Source organism: Dryobates pubescens, chromosome Z, assembly GCF_014839835.1.
Source record: "Dryobates pubescens isolate bDryPub1 chromosome Z, bDryPub1.pri, whole genome shotgun sequence".
Classification (NCBI taxonomy): Eukaryota; Metazoa; Chordata; class Aves; order Piciformes; family Picidae; genus Dryobates; species Dryobates pubescens.
Window position 1 is genome coordinate 88,273,626 of NC_071657.1, and position 23,704 is coordinate 88,297,329.

At 42.4% G+C, this 23,704-nt stretch overlaps 1 protein-coding gene across 5 annotated transcripts in view; it reads right to left on the bottom strand.

Moving 5' to 3' along the window:
* The window catches only part of PDZD2 (PDZ domain containing 2), a 148,545-nt gene that overhangs the window by 34,200 nt on the left and 90,641 nt on the right, over window positions 1–23,704 (bottom strand). For 4 of the 5 annotated variants that reach the window (XM_054177743.1, XM_054177741.1, XM_054177742.1 and 1 more), the window contains exons 3-9: window positions 22,894–23,036; window positions 22,115–22,247; window positions 19,773–19,937; window positions 7,060–7,171; window positions 4,944–5,092; window positions 3,860–3,979; window positions 1,215–1,329 (exon numbers count right to left, since the gene is read on the bottom strand). In XM_054177743.1, the coding sequence (XP_054033718.1) occupies window positions 1,215–1,329; window positions 3,860–3,979; window positions 4,944–5,092; window positions 7,060–7,171; window positions 19,773–19,937; window positions 22,115–22,247; window positions 22,894–23,036 (937 nt within the window). The remainder of the gene's footprint in view (window positions 1–1,214; window positions 1,330–3,859; window positions 3,980–4,943; window positions 5,093–7,059; window positions 7,172–19,772; window positions 19,938–22,114; window positions 22,248–22,893; window positions 23,037–23,704) is intronic. The other variant, XM_054177744.1, reaches the window with a different exon arrangement.

Sequence of the window (23,704 nt, forward strand, 5' to 3'; positions counted from 1 at the left end):
CACACACTGCAATAGCAAACGCTCTTCTCACCCCAACAACACATCCCATCAAATTTCTACCTGCTTTACAGGCTTTTGGTTTTACTACTTATACCCAGGTGTTTCAATCTAACTTTATTAAAAGGAGGGTCAGCATGATCCACTTTCTGCGATTTTACTTGCATTTGTGCAAAATTAGGTGGGGCAATGTTATCAGCCAAGTCCAGCCCTTCTCTCTTTTCCTAGCCCCAGTGAAAAAGGAAAAAAAACAACACCACAAAACAACATCAGAGTATGTGAAGCTCAGAATAGCCTGTAAATGCTTGCTGGGTTTATGGGATAGCTGCAACATATTGGCTTTCCATGGTGAGTGTGCAACCTATGCCAGAGGGACAGGAGCTTCCCTCTGGCAGGAAGTGTGAGAGTTGCCACCAAGCAGCCTCCAATACAAGCATGATGACATGTAAATAGGGGAATGATGATATGAGAACAAGAGAAGTAATGCAGGAGCAGCTTTCTGCGGACGACAAGTAATGCAACCCTTGCAGAAGAGTAAACATCTGCTCTAAGCTCATAGTCACTTTGCATTTTCAATAATGTATATGACTCAGTTTTTCTGGCACAGCATTCAAAGCAGGGTGCAAATCACAGATTGGGCTCTATGTCCAGCTCAGAAATTTAGACTGGGCAAGCAGTAATAAAATCAGGATGTAGCTGCTTCTCTAACCAACTGATTGATCTTTCTGCCAGCCCCACTCTTCCTTTTTTCTGGTTACAACTCTTGCTTGATTCATACCAAAATCATAACAGAAGTTCAGAGAGCATAAGGGCCCAGAGAGTCTCTTCCAACCCTGCCCCTCTGTGTAATTCCTTCTTGGACGAGCATCTTAAAGACAGGTGTTGGTTGGATAGATAGGTTTCTCTGTTATCACTGACCTTTTCCAACTGAAGAATTGCAGCTTAATGGCTTGGGCAAATAAAGTTCAGTGAAGCGGAAGGGAAAAAAACAATCGCCATTACACTCTCATTTCCCCTCCTCAATATGCAATATAATCAAGTTAAGTGCTATGAATGATCTTCCCCAGGACGGACACACCCCAGGGTGTGCTACATCCTCCACAGCCTCTTGCTGCTGGCTAAGTGCATGAAAAAAACCTGTACTTGAATTTTTCTGCTGGATTGAAACAATATCCCACTGTGATTCTTTATATGTAGTTGGATACTCTCTACCATACCTTCTTTAAGCCTTCCATCAGCAGCTGCTGCTCCATTCGGGAATATAGTCTTCACAAAAATTCCCATGCGTCCACGAGCAGAATCCTGACCTCCCACAATGCTGAATCCAAGACCCTACAGAAAAGGGAGGGGAAGACATACAGCTGGCAGCTTACTCTATGATCACCTGTATGAGAAAGACTACTGATACCATAAAAGACAATGCAAAGATTAAAATCTAAAAGCTTCCGAAGAACTGCACTGCCATTTTAGCCTCTGCTTGTATTCTGTCATGTACTTTAAAATCAACACACTTATTACTCCAAAAATTAGCAGCAGGAACCTTAAGCTGAAATATCAAAAATTCTATTTAAATACTTATTTTTTTTAATGCTGTGTCAGTGACTTTATGCTATCCTATTCATATTTTAAAAACTGTAACATACTTCTTTTAAACTGACAACAAGCAATTCCCAGTCCTCAGACCTATATCCAGGATTAATTGTAGTTTTCTCTCTTGTCACAGTTCCTGCATTTCCTCAGGAAAAAGAAAGACTTAAGAACATGACATAAGGTCAGTGCTGTAATGTCAGGAATGCAGCTAGGAAGGGGGCTGGCTTTGGGGGGCTGCCACGCACATGTACATTTTTAATCATTCTGCAGACATGTACCACGTTGTATTTAAATAAATCTAGATCAATACATTCCCAAGGGCTCCATCTGTTAGCTCTTGTCCTTGTGCTGCCCAGCTGGCTGTGGGACTGTCTTGCAAAGCTGATCAGGGAATGAATGAGCCCAGCAGAACGAATCTCTCCCACTACTGCAGAGTTATTTCCCTGACAAGTTACTTCCTTGATCTATTCCCTCCTCCCCCCATACTTCTCCTCTTGCCAGTACTGTACATGTATTTTACAGATTAAAGACATTGACAAGATGGACGAGGGAAGTGGAAAACGCTTGTGCTTCAGTGATCTGAAGCTACAGTTATTACTAGTGCCTCAGGAAGTGCTCTCCAGCTGAGAGATGCTGCCAGGGCAGGCACTTACACTGTGTTTACAACTTGATGCAACAACTATCTCCTTTGGTTTGCTTTGTGAATATAAAGCAGACCACCACAGTTACAAGCTTCTAGTGGTTTGGTCAGATATTAGTGAGTTCTAGAAAGGAAGAATGCTAGCTCCTACATGCAACACAAAATACCTCAACTGTTTACTGTGCAACTATCAACTGCGAGGTAACCTACAGAAAGCAGGAGGCTCCTTGCACCTTCCCATGCACAGACACACCAGCTTTCCCCATGGTTCTATGTGATGAGTTAGGAGAAATATGGCTGCAAAGTACAGCAGTTCCCACATTAGCCCACCTTCCTGGAGATGCACTGCCGGGCTATAGCAGAAAACCACATCTTGCGTATCTACCTATAGATGAAAACCAAGGGCAAAAACCTGGCTTCCAGCCACCAACATGGTAACTCCATGAAAACACTTTGCAAGTCCCAGCTCTGCAGAGAGATAATGAAGCAAATGCTACTGCACAAATTGTACCAGTACAACCCCTAAGAGTGGTCATCATTAAAAACATGGGTGGAAGGCACCCAAAATGGCAGCTGATTAAGGTGGTTACGATCACTAGAGTCTGCATGCTCTCCAACTGCTTCCTAACACCTTTGATCTAACTGTAGAAAGATAGGAGAGGGTGGCTTACCCCTACAGGAGACATATTCTAATTCTTATGAGAAAAATATTATGTGCAAAATGAAGAAATATTCACTTGGAAACATCATGGAAGACATGAAGTGCACAAAGCAAGGACAGTAATAGCAACCACAAGTCACTCTACACAGAGAAGTCATTATCTCTAACTATTTGCTGAGCCTAAAGAAAAGCAAGGTATTTGTTTTGTATTTGAGCCTGGAAGCCAAAACCTGCCCTTTTAGACCAAAATACAAATTTAGGAGTATTTCAGATTAAGACATGAATATTTTCAGCATATTTAAATGACAGGTCCAATACTACTGTGGATTGCATTAAGAAAATCAATATACACTCAGGCTATTTTATACACCTGTCTATTTTCCCTTAGCATTCGGCCAGTTTGTATCTAGCAAATGTGCAAAAACATTACTGGGGTGAGAAAAAGGGAGCCTCTGACCCAGAGGATTCAGTGCCCTCAGATAAGCAATCAACCGGAAACCTGTCTTTGGGTTTAACACTAAATTTGCAGTGATTTTTTTTCCCCCCAAAGTATCCAGATTCCACAGAGATAAAATATGTTCGTCCATAGAGATGGACAAACTGCCAGCAGACAGTCTTCTGTAGCTGCATCAACTTTTCATAAACATGCATATTTGTAGATCTATTATTAATATTTGGTATTTCAGTCATGACCACGTACATTAAATTAGAATGAAAGCTACCTAATGTCAAGTGTGTGATGCAAACATAGCTTCCCCTGTATCTTTCAGGTGTAACTTTGACATTTACATTTGAAAATGAGATATTATTGTTATCATTATTACTATTATTACTACTATTACTATTACCATCATTATCATCATCATCATCAGCTACCTTGAGAGCTGCTGGAAGTCCTGGGTATGGGAGACATATTTTAAATACCAGCTCTAGCTACACATGAGAAACCAGACACATGCAGAAATCCTCACCTTGCCTTGCCCTTTCATCAGGACAATATTGGAAATGATGGATGGCTGGGTCAGCCTCCATGGTGATTCCACTTGGGCAGCACTGAAGGAACGGGTAGATTTCTTCACGATGTGGTAGTCCTAACAAACATCAGCAAACAAGGGAAGTTGCTCTGATTGCTTGGCACAGGCAGTGGGATGTCATACTGGGAAAATTATGTGTGTTAGGGAAGGAGGAGGAAGGGATCTTACTAATATATTCAGAAAATCTTCAAGGGATGAAATCCTAGCTCATTACAGTCAAAGTGAATCTTGCCACAGTAATTTTCCTGCATTTTACACAGTAGGATGATTTTTGTAACATACCAGTCACAATTTAAATTAAAAAGATTAAGCGTAGCTTCACGATACACTGAAATCCTTGCTCTGACCAAAAAACCACCCAAACCAACAAAAAACCCCTAAGAGAAGTAGGATAGGTCACTGTTTAAGTCCCGAGATCTCTAGAACTGCAACTCATAAGATCTGTCTTTGGTCCTTCTATCACAGTTAGAAGCACCCTCTTTCACCATCCTCTGAGCAAAGTTCTCTACAGGTCACCAACACATCCATTTTAGGCTGGATGTTAGGAAGAAGTTCTTCATAGAAAGAGTTATTGGCCATTGGAATGGGCTGCCCAGGGAGGTGGTGGAGTCACCATCACCGGAGGTGTTTAGGAACAGACTGGATAGGTGCCATGCTTGGTGCCATGGTTTAGTTGATAAAATAGTATTGGATGATGATAGTTTGGACTCGATGACCTCGAAGGTCTCTTCCAACTTGGTCTATTCTATTCTATTCTATTCTGTTCTGTTCTGTTCTACTCTATTCTACTCTACTCTATTCTATTCTATTCTATTCTATTCTATTCTATTCTATTCTATTCTATTCTATTCTATTCTATTCTATTCTATTCTATTCTATTTTGGTGTCTAAACCTGTTTTTAATCCACATGATGTACCAACATGACCTTGTTTTGCTACCCTCACTTCTATGAGCTCCAGGCAGATCTCAAAGGATAGAGCACAGCAAGGTGCTTGGAGCTAGCCCTGGCTTTCCACCCACCTGCCTGGCTCCTGCTGACTCCAGCTGCTGGGGCAGAGAGTGCTTTCTTCCACCCCGGGAGTACTTCACTGCTATTTCGTAGTTCGATTCACCATTTTCCACTGTCAGCTCATCGTCTTCTCCCACAGACTCCAAACGGGATCCAGCACCTAGGGATAACCACAGAAACACATCTTGCAAACATCTCAGAACTGCTTTATCCTCTTGCCAGCACAGAATAATAACCTCCTGCAAATCCCAGCTTAAACAATGCTATGCTGCTCCCAAATGGGCAGTTAGAAGCCAGTTTTTGTCATCCTCCACTGAAAACTTTTCCTCCTGGCACAGGTTTTCTGTGATCTTTCAGTGGTGATGCTGAATTCTTCAATGCTGTCACTTGAGGTAGTAAGGAAAAGCAAATAATTGAGCTAGTAGCTCAGGGACAGAAAAGAAATTCAGCTGTTCTCACCCAATGGCACTTGCCAGTGCACTAAGCTCTCAAGCTTCATTTATTTAAAATTAAGAGGCCTGACACTGTAGCACTATTCATTTCTGAAGGTGTCATGTCACTTCAAGGGAAATTTTTCTGGAATGGAAGAAAGAAAAATGTGCCAAATAAATGGTATTTTCTTTCCTTCTGGCAACAATCCTAGTTGTCTTAGAGAAGAGTGCAGAGTTCATGTTAATAAACAGAATTATTTGTCTTGAAGGATCTCCTGTAATTAGCCACAGACAACTCTACTCCTCACACCAGGTCTCCTCCAATTCTCATTTCCTTCAAGGACCCCACAGGAACCCCATTTACAGCAGTTCCCACACGTTTATCCTTATCTATTTCACCACCATACACTGAAGAGCCATTAATCCCTATTTTACAGATGAAAAGACATAGACAGGCCACATTTGCCCAAGTTGGATTTCATAACATGGTTTGAAGATTATTTTAAACCAGCATTAAGCTGGAGCTGCCACAGAAAGCAGAAGTTCTGCTTTCCTTCCACCCTGACTACCTCATCCCTTACTCTGGGGATGGGTTAGAAGCCATGGACTGAGGCTAACCCACTACAAAGCTGTTCACAAGAGCTCTAAGCCTGTTTTCTGCCAGCTCCTCCTTGCCTGTAGGCTGTGCAAGCATTGCTGATGGGGAAGGATGGATCACAGACCTGAGGCAGCTGCTTGTTTCCACCCAGCATTAAAGCAATTCTGCTGCCCCATCCACAGGCAGAATCTGCACTGCCCACAGTGCAATTTAAAGATGTTTCCTGCAGGATGTGAAATTACTTCTGGTGTTAAAGCTCCCCTTTCCCTGACACAGAGGGTACTGCTGCTTCCTCACACAGCCAGGACAGCTGTCTTGGTAGGAGCTGGCATTCTGCCACTTCTTTCACTCCCAAAACCTCTTGGCACCTCTAACTAATCCCTTCCTATCATCTCTCCTAGAAAAACAGTTATACTTCTGTGTTTTCTGCCGATCTCTAAATGTGACTTCCCTTGCCATGCTGCAGCCCAGGCAGGGCATTCCTGGGGGATGCTCCAGGCTCACCCAAAGTCTAGGGGCATCAGTGCTCATTGGAGTGGAGCGAGATCCCCAGTGAATCACCAACACACAGTTGCAGGGGCACAGGTAAAGGAACTCCCTGGAGGATGCTAAAAATATCTGAGTAAATGAAAATTAAGGTGAACACAGCACCTGAGGAAGCTTCAAAAGTATTAGGGATGAAAACGTGATCAAGCTCTGCACACAGGTTACTGTTAAGCATTGGAGACAAAATGATAGAAAATGTTGTGAGTATTCACCATAATGGGTATTTTGGTGATGGCATGAGGAAACACACCCCCCACCTCATATGAGAGCACAATGAAATATATAGGGAGTGTAAATGTTCAAAAAAGAGGGGAGGGGAGGGCAGGGGAGGGGAAAAAAAAAAGAAAGAAGCTTCCAAAATTTTGCTTCATTTTTCCGACCATATAATAGTTCAAGTCAAAGAGGCTGAATGCAAACATTGTACAGGCAGGATTTTCCTTCCATATTAATTTAAGATGATCTCAAAGGAAAGAAATCCTACTTTTAGAGAGTTAAAATAAATATACAACATAACAATTCTACTCTTCTCATCTTTTATCAACCCATCTTTACCTTGGGATCGACTTCTGTATTTCAGTATGCCACTTCCCAGAGCTGGATTCTGGTTGTTTCCTTTAGACACTTCTGTAGAAGCTGCATCTTGAGACTTCTCTGTTTCCATCATCTAAAAAAAATTTTTACACATTTAAAAAGTATTTACTTGTAAACAAAAGAAGGTGATGTAATTCCTCTCATTTTACTAAAGGACAGAAAAATTCTACTCCACATCTATTTTATTTTTTCCAGAACAGGCCATTGTAATAAGCCAGCCTGTGTTTCTGTAAGTAATTTTCAGCAATGCCTTTGGACACTGTTGCAAACCCTTCCAATGGGTATAAGTACATTGTCTCCAGGGATCCTCTGCAGGGTACCACATTAATGCTCTCAGATCATCTGCAGCATCCACAGAACCTCCTTCAGATTCTTCTACATGCATTTTAACCACAATTTTAAAAAGCTGTGATTTCTGTGTAGCTTTTACTTTGTTCAGCTCAGTAAGCTTCCACAGATACCACATCTTTATAGGGAAACCCACTTTAAAAAAAGTGTTATATTGATGTTAGTGTCCAGAGAGGGATGTCTCTTAAGCACTGAAAAGGCTGGAAATACTCAGCTGATATTTACATGTAGAATCACAACAACGCCACACTAAGTAAATGCACCAAGTGTTTGTCTAGATGTAGATGATAATACAAGGCGATGATGCACAGCAGCATGGCCACACATCCTCTGTGTTCTGCTCCTACAGGGTCTGGAATGAGCAGAGATGCCCACATGCAAAACCCACAAAGACTCTCTACAGCCCATGCATTGTAGGAGATGCTGGTGACCTCCTTGTCCACTTGCTGCTTCCTTTACCAAGCTACAGCAGTCATACCTTCCTAGGTGTGCTACTACACAGTGATCCTCAACATGCTCTCCATGCACACCCTAATTCTTTAACACGTCCACCTCATCACCCATCACACGTTCTCTGTGCAATTACTCAGACAGCCTGTGGCAAAGATGACAAAATTTCCAGTACAGCCACTTGCTGGTTGCATTATACTTTTAAACTATTATGTAAAATGCTGGAAGTCAGTTAAAACAAACAAACAAAATCCCACCCAAATGACCAAACACTTATACTGTTAAAATAATTCCAAGTTCCTCTATTCAAGCTTTAAAATGTCAGAATCTTCCCCAGAACCTGCCTCAAATCCTTTAGTCCCTCTTACTTCAAAGGAAAGCCAGTTTGTATTTTGCACAGTCCAGACTATGTGATTTCCATTCAAAGGGTAAAAACTTATGGAAAACATAGAACTGGCAGATGACAGGAGCTTAAATGGAACTTGCTTTTTCAATATGCACACACATAGTTCACACATTGTTTACTCATAGTTTGAACATTTTAGCTGGTTCTTGTTAGTTTTTCAAGGCATTGCAGCAACTACTCCATAGTCCACCTCCAGTATCAAATGCTTTGCAGCTCACAGCTCCATGAAATCGCATTCATCTGAAGAATACTACATCAGCCTGAAAAAAGCCCAGTGCCACCCTGGCAGGATTTGGTCATCCTAATAAGGTATTCATTCCAGAAAAGATGTAAGAAATCAAAAACCTACCCAGGAGATGTAAACTGTCATTGATTAGGACAAAGTATCACAAACTCACCCTAGGAGACAATTGGGTACCCAGAAGACAGCAGAAATGTTTGGAAGTGAGCCAGGACTCCAGGGGTCATATAAAAGAAACTTGAATTTTACCACAACAGTCTGCATAACATTTATGCAGAAAGGCATAAATAATTTGCATAAACACAGAAAAATCACATAGCTGATGGTTTAAGTGTGCAAAACAATCAGTGCTCAGGGGTGGTATTAACTGTGGTGGAGAAATACTTGAAGCTTAGGGACAAAGAGATAAAACACGGATGGCTCACCAAAGCACACTGGCTGCTGTTTAACTATCCTAACAGACGGGATGGGTCTAACCTGACCTTACTGGAGCTGTGCACCACCCAGCTTGGTCATGGAGCTGTAGAGCTGTTTCATTTCTGCCACATGCATGGACACGAGACCACATACCTCTCAGTTCAAAGCCGGACTGCTTCCTCCAGCTCAGATCACCAGGTTAAAAATCTGAGGTAGTTTGCAGCAGGGTATAGAGAGAAGCTGAAATCATCACTGATATGGCCGATTTCCAACCCAAATCTGGGCTGAAGGGTGACTGATTTGGTACATATTGCATTTCTATTACACAGGATTTGGAGGTTTTCTTGCTTTTATTTGTTTTGACTGCAACAGAAGCAAACTACAGATGCATTCTGCAATTACACACATTTCCATCTAGCAAAGTGAAAGGCAAAACAGGAGACAGTTGCCACTTGCATTAAAACCATGGACCCCGCTTCTTCACCTCATCACTGCACAACCCCAGACGCTGTGACAATACAGGCAGCAACCCCCCAAACCCCACATGTGATCTGCAGAATGGCATGAGAGTGCAAACTGCCAACAGCAGGAAAAGCCTAAAGACATTCAAAGTGTCCTCCCCCCAAAAAACAAATTATCCAACCATGTTTCAGACTACAGTAAGAAGTGAAAACTTCTAAATTGCCTATGCCACTGTTGATTTCTTACTTTAGTAAAAATACTTTTCTGACACTAATCATAAACGTGTAGGGAAAGACACTCTAACATTTGCAAGGAAGTAGTATTTGTTAAGTTGTTAAGATTGTCTAATAAACCACCAGGACTGCTGTCCTGTTCAGAAAACACCTAGAAATCACACCTGCAAAGCTTGTGAGAACTCCCCAAAGCTGTGTGTCTGTAATCTTTGGCTTTCTTGTAACTTAGACATGAAGAAAAATCCAGCTCCACCTTATCCCTCTGGCCACACGTGAACATATCACTTTACTGTCTCAAGGCAGCTGCCCAGATTTAACCATGCCATTTTAATTTTCCTCACTTTCAAGGAAATGGAGCCTATTATTTCAGTTCTCTATGCCCCTTATTAAACTAAACCAATAAATCCTGGCCAACACCGTTCTGGCATTAAGGACAAGGGGAGCTTTAATACGCACAGTAGTTTGAAGGAAGATCTAAAAATAGAGCCCATTTTGCCAGCTCATTAAGTAGCTCTAGGATCAAGTGATGGTGACATCTCAATTGATTTCAAAGGAAACGGCAGCATCACGGACACGTGGTCCTGGCACCGCACCAGAACGAATAACTGCCCCCAGAGTCCTCACTTGGGCAATGCTCCAGTGTGACCAGGCCCTTAATTAGGTGAGATGAGGAGCAGGATTACGAAAGTCTGCATTGTTTAACTGCAAACAGCTTGGCAATCATCACTGATCTACGAAAACAAGGCAGCACACAAGGGATGATACAATTTAATAAGCAAACTGCTTTACTGCTGCTGCTGGGGAGCTCCTAAGCTGCTGCCTTTCCCATCAGCAAGCCCATCCAACTCCCCACGGCACAGCCTGCCAGCTGTCTGTGCTGAGGAGTGCTGGCAGTACACAGACAAGTTTAACCTGATTGTTAGGTAGTGAAACAGCAAGAATTAGACCAAGCTGTCAGCAGCACAACAAATTCAGCAAAGCAAATCCACCAGCAAGTCCCCTGTCTTTCTTTGAAGTGTTGACGTGAAAGAGGAACAGCCATGCAGGTCCTGCACACAGCAACCCTTGTGTAGACAGGGTTCATAGGACAATTCCTTGTCTTCAGTCCTGGTGCACCCTGGATAGTTTTTCCTAAAGCAGCACTGCACCAAACATATTTAATCATGAAACATCCCAATGCCTCTGCCTGTAGGGCAGCCATCAGGATGAACACAGCAAGTCGCCAAGAGAAGTCAGCATGAGACCATTCAGCAAAAGGTGCAAAACATCTGATGCCAGCCTGACTTCACTTGGTCTCTGCACAAAGACTTTATTCCTAGTCCCTCAAGACTAGCTGATACTTTAAAGGCTTTAACATTTCCACAAGTTTTGGAGATTTTCTTTCAATATCTATTATAATTCTAGTCGTTGTTCCAGTTATTTGTGCAATTATTTATTGCTTTATGAAGCACAGCATGTTTTAAGCTATAAATGTATCTGGTAGTCAAGGAACTCCACAGGCCCTTCTACTTTGCACAGGAACTAAAATACCTTCAATTTAATTGAATCCATCTCCCAGATAAATTACTAACTGCAGTACTATAATTTAACAGAATTAACACTGCAAATGATGCAGAGGATGTGCGCTTTCTAATCTTGGGAAGCACTGAGTTTTCCATGGCTTACTGCTCTGTTTTAGGGTACGTGCAAAGATGCCCAGATGCTGGAAAGAGCTGGCTATGCCAGTGCACCACATCAGGGTTGCAGGACCAAGGGGCATCTTTCCAAAACACAGCACCTCCCAACACTCAAGGAGCTCTTTTGGCTCACAAATCCAAATGAAATCCACATTTAGTTGGTTTTGGTGCAAGCTACACAACTCTCCTCTTTTAAAGACATTGCATTGCAGCTTGCCTCTGTCACGGTAAAAATACAGAGATCCAAATGGAGCCATGGATGGAGGAAAAGAAGAGGCATGCCACCTGCATGTCAGCACTAATTCAGTGCCTTAACAGGCATCTTAGGCATCTGCTTTTTTGCCCAGCACAAAGCTGCCAGGGCAGACAGCAGCTCTGCAAAATGGCCAGAGAAAGCTCCACCAGTGAGGTCCCAGAAGGGCTCAGATTTGGGCAGTATTTAGCACTGCTGGTGAAACCAAGCACCGGTCTACTTCCCCAGCAGCTCATCTGGGAATTACCTGTGCCAGTACCACCAGCTGCAACCTGTGCTTCCTCCTGCCTAGGCAAAGGGGAATCTGAGGCCTTCATTGCCTAGTTATAAATAAAGTGCTGTAAAACTCTTGGTTCATCTGCAGGTGTAAATGAGGAAATCTGATAAACAGTCTAGAACTGGACCTGCCCTGTTTTCTGAATAGGCGGAAATACCAAATAAACAAAGCAAAAGCCTTTCAATGTGATCTCTAAGAATGTCCAGGCACTCAATCTACCAAATGCTTGCGTTCAAAAGCCATCCTAAGCCTTCAATGTAATGCAGCAGTTGCTATGAAGGGGATTACTGTCAGCTTCAGGAGGTATAAACCCCCAGTAGTTATTTTTGCTGCTCCTTACCAAGTCTACATAGTAGCCATATACAAACCTGCATAGGAAATTTAACCTAGCACTTACCAGTACAAACTCAGCAGCAATATCTGTCCATGCACCCTCAAACAGCTTGGAAATGCATTATGGCAGAGCTGAGGTACTCTCATCTTCCAGAATGGTCTATTTATTTTGTACAACAGGGTCCAAAAACCTTCTTCAATCTGTTGGCTATGAGAAGCCCCGACACACTGACCATGGCCCAGAGAATGCTAACAGGTTCTTGATGTGGTAAGATCCCAGCTGTGCTGGCTCCAAAAACTCACTGGTGCAACCTTATGTACCTGGGCAGGTTTCATTTTCCAGTGCAAAATTACTATGTTTTGAAGAGACAAAGCCTTTAAAATATCCTTTCAAATAGGAAGAAATGCAAGAAATGGCTAATGCAGAGAAATTCTCTTAGAAACAGGTATAACAGACATGTGCCTTGGAAATAGCAAGATGCTCCCAGCTAAACAGTTCATAATCCTTTTTTGGACTAAGTTTACTCCTAAGGTGTATGAAGATTTTCAGTAAAAACAGCTTCAACCTAGAAGAAAACAAATGCACACATTTCTGGAATGGCACACAAACAGATGGCTACTGTTTTCCCCTTCATGCTTTATCCTTTTTCCTTCAAAACATCAAAAAGCATGACACGTTTGCATGCAATTCACTCACTGCCCACGAGATGTCTCCATGTGTTGCAAAGAGGTCCCATACTAGTAACATAGGAGATGAAAGTGGAACTCAAGTGTGTGCAAAAGCTGGTCCAGCACCTTCATTATTTGGTTGAGTAACAGCTTAGCTCATGGCTTAGCAAAAATCCAGAGCCAATGCAACATGGCAAACAATACATTGCTTCTGTTTTTAAAAATGTTGTTTTAAAACGACAACCCTCTACTCACTGTGAGGGACAAAGCAAGCAATAAACAGTCCTCAAAATAAACAACTATCCGAGGACAACCCAAAGCCTTCCTAATACCAACATCAACACACAGCTGCACAGAGAATTTCCATGGCACAGCTGGTGGAGAGCTTTGTATGTCAGCTCCAAAATCATGTTTTATGTCATCTTAGGTACATGAGAGGATATGGAATACCTATGCATGCATTGCCTTTCATGTCACTGTCAAGGAGCTGAACCCTTATGCATTATATATGCTGCACTTGTTTAAACACAGCATATCTCAAATGAGTTTTAAATGTGCCAAATCAGGACTGAACTGTGTAGACACAGGCCTGAGAATCTGCAGATAAACACACTGCAGATGTGATGATACAACATTGACACTAGCTCTCAAATCCTATGGCCTTTATCATCCTTCTGTTAATGTATGTGAACTGCATGGCTGTGACAGCATCTCTCTTGTTTCAAAGCCATGAGGGGGTTATTTTTAGCTTGTTAAAGGCAGTTGATCTCATTCAAAACTGGGCAGTTATCCAAACAGCCAAAGGAGAGAGACAGGCTGTACTGTATCTGTTGCTTTATGGGAAAAACCCTCATTCACAAAAACAAAGACCATGCAGAAGCTGTACTGCCGATAAAATTGTGTTTCTGTTACTCTGCTGACTTAGTTTTCAAGCATATCATATAGGAAGAGCAAAAACTTTAACTAAGTATTGTCTAACGTGGTATTTATGGTTGAGGCAAAAAAGGTTATCTTACACCAGCCCAAGCAACATGAGATATTTCACAGTTTGTAGGGTGCATTGAGTCTACAGGCAGCCCTCAGAGTACTGGCCTCTGGGTGAAGCAGTGTTCCCTGGCCTTGCCTTTAACATGGAGGCAGTAGAAACTGGCCCAGAAGGGCTGGAAGGTTGACTCAGAGAAGGATGCAACTGCTGCTGTTGCTGCTGCTGAAGAACTACCTCCTGACCTGAAGAACACATATATGTTAATGTCTCCCTGACAGGTTAATTTTAGAAAGTGTGAAAAAGAGTAATTCAATGACACTAGCCCTCTAGGGGCCTTTCACCACTCTTCCTCCTTCCTGAACTCATGTGATGTGTGCCCACACCTTCCCCAAGCCCTTGCCAGTACTACATTACCATCATCACTTGAACATCTTCTTGGCAGTAACATGAGCTGCAATTCCTTATTTGAATGTGATACAGCTTCTGGAAATCACACAAGAAGAAACAACATCCAAACTGGGAGAACAGGACTTAATCCCCCAATTTTTTGCCCCAATTCCTAACAACATTTACTCTAAAAACATGCATTTGGAGTCACTGTTAAGACCTAGTGTGTTTGCTCAGCTACAGCATGAATGAAGGGCACTGCACCCGCACAGATCCATGGATATGCTGCTCAAGACTGTATCTCAGGAAGGTACAGTCTGCCAGACTTTCAATAAATGCAGAATTTACAGCTGCACAGAAGTTCCTAGCCATGCTAAAGGTGCAGCTGGACTCTGCCCTTGCCTGTCCCTTATAAGGGTGATCTGGCACAAGGCAGGATCTGCATATATTGCAAGTCCCCATTATGAAGAGGAAAGGAGTCCTTAAAACCCTTCTGCAGGACAAGGGCTGGCAACAATCGAGCCTCATACCAGGCTCTTCATCTTCTCCCACTGCCAAGTAAAGTGTTTCACTGCAAAGCAGATTTCAGCCAGCAAAAGCTCTTTCTTGTTTTGGTTGTTGGTTTGTTGCTTTTTTTTCAGCCATCAAGGAGTGCAGGATTTTGAGGAGTGAGTTGTGTTTGAACAATCTCTTTGAAGATGGCAGTGCTCTAATGGTAATGAATGCTCAAAACCTCCAAGTAATGAGGGTCCCTCCCTGTGCTCTGCACACATCTAATTGTTGAGTTATGCTTCCTGTTCCTTCTCAATGCTAATGCTTTCTCTGAAATTCTCTTCCAATGTTTCCAGAAGAACTTTTGACCCCAAGAGTGTTTTTAAACTTATGTCATTGTTATCCTCTTCCTTATTATGCTTGCATGGTTACAGGTAATTATATATAGATTCCCTGGTAAAACAGAAAGGCTCACAACAGAAAATAACTAAGCAGCCCTACAGCTCACATACAAAATAAAAACCGGAGGGAAGTATGGGGTTAAACAAATGCATTTCTTCATATTCACAAAATTGGTTTATTTATCCACATTCAGCTGCATGTCCTTCAAAAAACACAAGTGGGTTTCAGGGATAAGGAAACCCAGCTCAGGAAAAAAACTTTAACCTGAGACATCCTAGGTTTGTTACCCATAGGAGGATCAAGACCTTGATGGACCATGTTCATCTCCATATGCAGCAGACCCATAGCTCATGTGAAGGTACACATCAAGCACATCAGGTCACTGCAAAGTGATGAAGCATGAGCAAAATGGACTTGTCACCACACAGCAGATAGTCACATAGCCAGTGATGCGGACAAAGGCTGTGTCCCTAGGGCTTGCCTGCATGGTGAGTTTGGGTTTGGGAAGGCAAATCACCTCCCTTCCCAGCTACCTTGAAAGAGGTAGGGATAACAACGACCTTATCAAATAAGGTATTTCTCTTTTGTACAAATCTATGCCACACAGAATAGACTCAGCTCAGGGTCCTGCCTCTAGCAACACAAGTAGCAGAAACCCAAGGAGAGCACAAATTAAGTACAGAGAACAGTCCCCAGCTTTCCCTCCCTGCCTCCAGTAACTACCAATCCAAACCCTTTAAGGCAGATACCCTCTTCTCATATTCAGTAACTTTATGGAATTTCAAGCCATTAGAATGAAGCTGGTTCAGGAAGTTGAAGACTTCAAAAATATATTGAACCACATAGCACTACCAGAAAAAAAAAGCAAAAACCTTTTGAAGCAACTAATAGTGGCACATGCCTCTGTCTGGGGACCCAAAATGCCCCAGATTAATCAGACACTTCGCAAACTCTTGGCAGAACTGCTTTCTCTTTGCAGTTCATTTCCAAGGTTGCTCCACCAGCCAATAATACACTGACAGATTTGATTTTGAGCAACAGAAATACTAGGAAGAGTGAATTAGAATTAAAAATAAATCATTAAAGGCAAATACTATCATCATCCTACTGGTTGGCATTTCATATCTGAAGTTAAAGAACATCTTGGCCAAACTCACACTGAAAGAAATGCACTTTAAGGATATTAATGTACTCTTTCTTCTGTCTGGTAGCACAAGTTTTATTAAAATTGGAACTTAGGGGATATTTCACGTTAAATAGGGCTTTACATGAGAAGACTGTAAAAACAGAGTTCCAATTAAATTGTATTATGATTTTTTTTTATTAATGAAGCACAATAAATGGACTTTCAAGTAAGACATGTAAGTGGTATTTCTCTTGAATTACAGTTTTCAAGTGTCCTTAAACTCTTCTGCTGTGTCCTGAGGATGGTGAACAGCTCACATGATATTTCCCTGGCTAAAACCAGTGGAGCAGAACTTAGGAGGTTTAAAGAACTTAGAGAGAGAATTTTTAACATGCAACCTACAAGGAAGAGATTTCTTTCTTTTTTTTTTTTTCCTTCACAGAATTAGAGTAAGCCACACTGGTAGCAACATTTGGGGGTCCTTAGTCCAGCTCACATCTCAAAGTAGATACAGCTTAGGTTATGTTCCTCAGGGCCTGGTCCAGCTGATTTCTATATATGTATAAAGATTACGATTTGAATATACACCTTAGTTCCAAGTGATTACTTGCCTGCTTCAGCCTTTATGAAATCAGCTGTGAAGTCATTAACAGCAAGTCCATCAGGTCTATAAATTATCATTCTGAATACTCATCACTGTACTATATTCACAGCAAAGTTAATTATAGAAGACCTTAGATAACCCTAAGAGCTCCTGCCACTTTTGTAGTATCTTCTACTCTTACTCAAGAATTAGATACTGAGCTGGTTAGAAAAGCAACAGTGAAGCTTCAGATGACAATAAAGCACCCAGAGTTACTTGTTACCTAATTGCCCAGCACCTGACAGCATGCCTTTAAGTCTCTACAAAGCCACGCACAATAAACAAGAAAAGTCATTAACTGTCTGTCAGAGGTGAGAAACTGGTGGTGAGAAAGGTAACTCCTGTCCAGAGTTTGGTTGGGAATCTAAGTCTGACACTTAAACTGAGTACCACCCATCTCAGAAATATAAACCAATTACACTTGCATTGACTAAAAATGGTCCATCTTAGTTCCCACGTTAATCATCAGTCACACTGTCACCCCTTACCTAAAGAACAAATATAATGGAATATATAGCAGTGAAAGAGAAGGCAAGACTCATCAAGAGAATAGGAGCAGTAAAGAACAGTATTTCTAAAGCAATTTTGCAGTAATCTCTATGACTATACATACACATATATATATTTAAAAATACAATCGTGGGATATTTCACATTTATACTCACCTTGAAATCAGCTTCTAAGCTTTGCTATGAAAAATGCCCCCCCTTGTTGCAAGGAGGGAAAAAGCCACTTTTGACATTTGTATTTTCCATATGTTTACCGTTCTGTGTCCTGCCTGTCACCAGGCAGGATTTGCAGAGCCCAGATCAGCTCTCCTGGTAGGTTGCCCTTATCTGATGAGGATGGATCAAGCTGCAGGTAGAATTTACACTGCACAGACTGCCCAGTCTAGGCTGCAGATATCCCCGTGTGCACCCTTGAGGCAGAGATAGCAATTACAAGGCGAATGCAAAGACATCTTCTGCTTTAGATTAGAAGAGGAAAGATTTCATGTGCTGCTCAAACACAAAGAGAAGAGGTCCTGAGAACTACCAATAACTTATGATATTCCTCCAAATTACATCCTTAAAACAAAACAAAAAACAAACCAAACCCACAAAGAATAAAATAATATCTTGTTGCTATTCTTCTGGGGTGTTTATTGTACTGAAATTTCTGTGATTGCTCCTCCATTCCCCAGAAATGCATTACTAAAGCACAGAGCTATTGCCATCAGGGCAAGCCAGGCAAGCAAATCAAATTGGCTACCACCATTGTCTGCTGCAGAGGCATTGGAACAGACATTGTGGCGGGCTCCAAACTCAGGTCCATGATGAAGGGCTTTGGCCAGGCTTGCGCAGCTGGTTCTTCATGGTGGTGTGCCCTCAGCACCTTCAGCTTTTCCCACCATTATATTATGTTAGTCTGGAAAGGAAACCCCATAAAACAAAGCCATCACTGGAAATGAGGCAAAGCATTGCTGGAAAGTCAGGAGGAAACCAAGTAACAAATAGCTCCCAGTGTCTGCCAAAACAGTCACTGGAACACTGGGGTGCTGCCTCTTGAAGCCACAGGTAATATATTTTTAACAAATTGATTTTAATGTTTAAGCACTGGTAAGGTACAGCCTTATGAAAAATCAGCAGAATTTGAAATATGATATATAGGAGAATTCAAAGTACTTTGATAGCCACAAGAATGCTTAGGTGCCCACTCAAGTTAGCACACAAACACTACACTGTTGTCATCAGCATCCCTGATTTATTTGTTTTTCCACTCCTTCCCACCAAAAAAAAAGGCATCCTGGCACACAGAAGAGATACAATGTGTAAATAACATAACTTGTCGCAGTAAAGACGTGTGTGAGAGTGAGGGCTGTTAAAGGCACAGTCTCAAAGAAAGTCAGAGATAACAGGCAGGTATGAAGTGAACACCAGCACCAGAGAGACTGCAGCACAAGATTCATCCTTGCATGCAGTCTTTTGATCAGAAATGAGAAAGCGTAAGAATACAAACTCAAAATAAATCACCAAACCAGTATCACATCTGAGTCATCCAAAAGTTTGAGAGATTTATTAAAATTGCTACAGAAGAGAGGGGGAAAAAATACAAGAAAGTGAATTAAAAAAAAAAAAAAAAAAAAAGGGTAAAAGCTTCAAGTGAATCCACCTGCTTTCCCTCACTGGAAACCTGCCTGCAAGGTCCTCAAAGTGGCAAACATCATTTTATTCTTTGTCTAGATAATACAACAGAGGCCTAGAACACTGATGAAGTTTCAGAGAGCTGTTACATTACAAATAAATAACAGTAATCCACTTAATCTCTGCTTAATGCAGCCCTGAAGGGAATGCAAGTGAGATTATCAACCAGCAGCATTCATTCAGCAGAACTTCAGTTACGGTTCATAGCCAGAAATTTGTATCCCTCCCTGCAAAAGCGTCTGTTGGCTTCAGCGGAGCAAATGAAAACTTCAAGTCTTGGATCACAAACTGTTAAAGAAGTTTAGTTACAAAAGGAGAGGAAAGAGGAGCATGTTACTGTGTAAGCACTGTGAGAGACTGCATCAGATCCAACCAAAGCAGCGAAGTGGGTGGAAAATGATCCAACAGCAGAGAGAAAAGCAAAACCAAGACTGCCACATAGCTTGGAGGACACAAGAGCTCCTGCTCCCTGTGCCACTGCTTTGCTGCAGCATAGTAGCAGAGACGGCAGATGCTCTGTGGTAGGTGGCAATCTCCATTTCAGCCTGTTACCTATGTCCCAGGTAAAGGAAGGGTGGGTGAGATTGCCCCATCCTGAGTACCTGCTCCATGTCAGGTTGTAGAAGAATGTGACCGATGCAAATGGATGCCAAGGAAGAGTGTAAAAACACCACACCCAAGCCACACTTACAGTGACCAGTTTTTCAGGGGACATTTCCACTCCTTTGACCTCGTCTTCTGGTTCTTCATTTTCCTTATTGTCAGTGCAAGAAACAGAGTCTTGGACTGAGCATGTACTAAGCAAGTCTGGCAAACTGGTAGATGGGTACTTCAGAAAATCCCCTTCAGCAGATTCCTACCCAAAAGACAACAAAACATATTACATCACACACACATGACACTGTTCCATTTTACCTGCTCCCTGGTAATCCTCCCCTTGTCACACATTTCCATGTGCTCAAAGATTGGTAGTCCAGTTACAAAAAGCAGACCTGGTTGTAGAGTGCATACATAGTAAACACAGGCCAAAACACATCTAAAACATTTATATTTCATAAAGCAGAATTTAAAATAAGTGCTTTCTCAGCAGCCTTCTGCTCCCTACTTTGGTGGTGATCAAGCGATCAAGTGTCACTGTGAGCAGACTCAGAGTTTACAGACCTCATTACTCATTTCACTGAATCCCAAATCACACTCTGTGCTGCTGCTCCCTCCCTGAGGATATTTGCTTTATACATTTCTCTATCTACATGCATAACAATAATACGGCAACAACCCTACCTAGGAGAATGAACAAAATGGAAACTGACACACAGATCCTCTATCAACTCAGTCCTGATGTTTCAGGATCAGTTTCCAGTCTTTGGCACCTTTTCCAGGAGGCAAACACATGCATTAGCTGAAAGCAGTGGCCAGACTCTCATTTTATTGCTTTCAGAACAAATCCTTCATTGAAGAGCATACAACAGGTCAAATTGCAAGGTTGCTTTTCCATAACAACAAATAATGCCCAGACAGAGCTGCTGGGGAACACTTCACCTATTTACACCTTTTCTGAGACTGCCTGGAACACAGCACAGGCTGGATTTCCCACCACTTGCCTTTCCAAGTCCTCCTCCCAGGGACCTGAAACTCATCCAAATATACAAAGATGGGCCAAGCATTCACAGCACGTTCAGGAACATGTTTCATGCTGTAAGCTTATTCATTGTGATTATTTTAATGCAGTCATCACATGAGCAAACAAATAATTTTAATGAGAAATGTATGCAGTTTACTACCTTGTGTTTTTGGCAGGGAGTCCAATTGTCTAAAGTAAATACAAAATGTACCTACTTCAGATCAAAGTCTGTTGTTTATGGGGTTAGTAATAAGCTATGAGCTTACAAAAGGTCATCAACATACTTCATCCTTTAACTGACAAATTAGAGAAGTTACAGGCTCTTCACTTTCAATATGATGGAAAAGAGCCTCTTATTGAAGAATATGAGCATAAAGCATCCTGGGAAGCCGTAAGAGCATCCAGACATTAAGCCTCCAGAAATCTGCATCAGGTTGACTGAGGCAACCTGCAGATGAAGCTAAGACAAATTTTAAAAACACTGACACAGTGGCTTGCTGACACTTCAAGCTCCACCTGGAAATGCAGTTATGATGTTCCAGCAAACCAGCTCAAAGGCCCGGATGGCCCCCACTTGCCACAAATCCTGGAGGTTTATGGCAGCTACTGATATATTTCCCATAGCTGTGTGTTGTATCCAGAGCAGCAAATGTGCCCAGGTGGTTCTGTATCACAAATATGCCCTTTCTCGAAGGCCCTGATGGCCCAGAACTGCAGACAGGTCCTCCTTTGAGACCCCAGGCACTTTGGGAGCCATTCAGCCACCCACCAAACACCTGCATCAGCCCAAGATGGGGAGGAGGAGGCTGTGGTCCAGGGAGGACAAGGGTGTGTAGTAATTTCTAATAGAAGTGTAACATCCCCTCATCCTCTCCCGCAATGAAAGCAGAATGAAGAGTTTGATTCATAAATGAGTTCCACTCTCATTTCCCTGAAATTTCATGCTGCTTTATCTGCAAGAGCTCCACTCCAAGCTATTAACAAGGGCAAAATAAGGAACCAAGAGATTATCATCAAGAGACCTCAGGCACACAGATAGGACAAGAGATGAGAGAGATGGGGGCTACAACAGGCAGGAAGCAGAAGAGGCTGAGAACAGCCTGCTTTATTTAGCATATATTTTAAGAAATGGTTCTGGTCAAATTTTAACTAACATCTGCATGAATAAATACAGACTCATTTACACACTTAATGACAGTGGCAATACCAGCAAATCATTAAGTTGGTCTATGCCCTGCTGATTTGCCATAGATTTATGGTAGCTAGTGATTTATTTTCCATAGCTGTGTGTTAAATTTAGGGGAGCAAATGTACACATGTGATTCCATATTAAAAATACACCCTCTCCATGGAACACTTGCACTAACTCTTGTGGATGTACATTCAGGAGACTATCAAGGAGACAATTGTACCTTGCTTGCGACCACCAGCTGCACCAGGCCAGCAGCTGAACGAAGGAGAGCCACAGCATCCTGGTGGGAAAGCCCAACCAGTGACTGCCCATTGATCATGAGGAGCTCGTCACCTGCTGTCAGCCTGCCGTCCCTGTGGAAACAGAGTGGGAACACAGAGCTGCTGGGCAGTCCTCTGGTGCCAATTTCCAGTGGCAAGCAGTGGGAACACAGAGGCACGGAATACGTGACCCGGCTGATGCTAAGGTTGCAGTATTATTGGCCAAAAAAATAAATGGTTTATGAAGGCATCCCAGGAAATCATAGTTACAACCAAAGCCATTTCACTCTGGGGCTGATACCCCTGAAGTCTTCTCTGTGCCCTACAGGAGATGATCAGAATGCGGCAGTGAGCCTCATCTCCCTACTGTCAGGGAACAGAGCCAGGGCTGGCAGTGAGCACCCCAAGTTGTGCAATTCACTCACCCACTCAATCACTGCTGATTGCATGGAGAAGACTCATCTTCCAGAAGTGGACTTGGGGAAAAACCCCTACAAGCCACCAGATTCCTTGGTTTATGCTCTGTCACCAAGCAAATGTTTAACCTCTCTGTAGTTTGGACTACACATGCTGAAAGAAGCTTCAGTGACCAATCTCTTGAAAATAAGTTTTCAAGCTACAAATCCCAGAATTATCACGCTCATACAACTGGAGGGCAAAACTCCCACACCTGTCTCAGGAGTCTGACTAACAGTGGTGCCATCACATCCACACCCACGAAGACACTACCATTGCTCACCTGTGTGCAGAGCCACCTTCTTCCACGTGGGTGACAATGATGCTGTGAGGGGACCGCTTCGATCCTCTGCCTCCTGTTATCTGGATTCCCAGCCCATCTGTCCCCTTCAGGATGTGCATCTTCCATATGCGGCAACCTTCTCGCTGAGAGAAAACGTGCAGAGAGTCCTTGAATTTGGATTTGGACACTGAGAAAGGGCTGGGTGAGTACAGGTGGGAGCTGTTTAGCACCTTGCTACCCATCACCACACATCCGTACAGCTCAAGCTACACAGGTGTTTTTGCTGAGCTTTGCCATGTTAGCTGTGGTCCAAGCAAAGGAGGTAGAAAGGAAGAGGCAGCACAGAGCAGTCAGCACACAGAGGTTTCCTTGCAGGGCTGTTTGCAGCTTTTCTGAGCCCCACAGAGGTGCCATTCTCAATGCCCTAATACTTCCTGGAGCAACTTGTGGACTCAAATTCCATCAAAATTCAAGGATGAGCTGTGCAGGGCTGCAGAGAAGCAAGCTGTTGTTCAAGGGGGATCTTAAACACCAGGTAGCACAGCACTGTTGCAGTAGAAACCAGATGGGCATCACATGGCAGCACTTCCACTCCAGAATGGTTTGCAGGATTTGAGATATAGGAAAAGAAACCTCTCAGCTTCAAATCATCAGCTGCCAATCAAATATTTCTTATTGGACAGCTATTCTACAGATTGTAAATTATAAATTTATCCACCACAGAGAGCAACTTTTCAGTCACAAGCAGTGTTTACGACACCTTTCTTTCTTTATTTGAATGATTACAAATATTTATCCAAAATATGGCTTA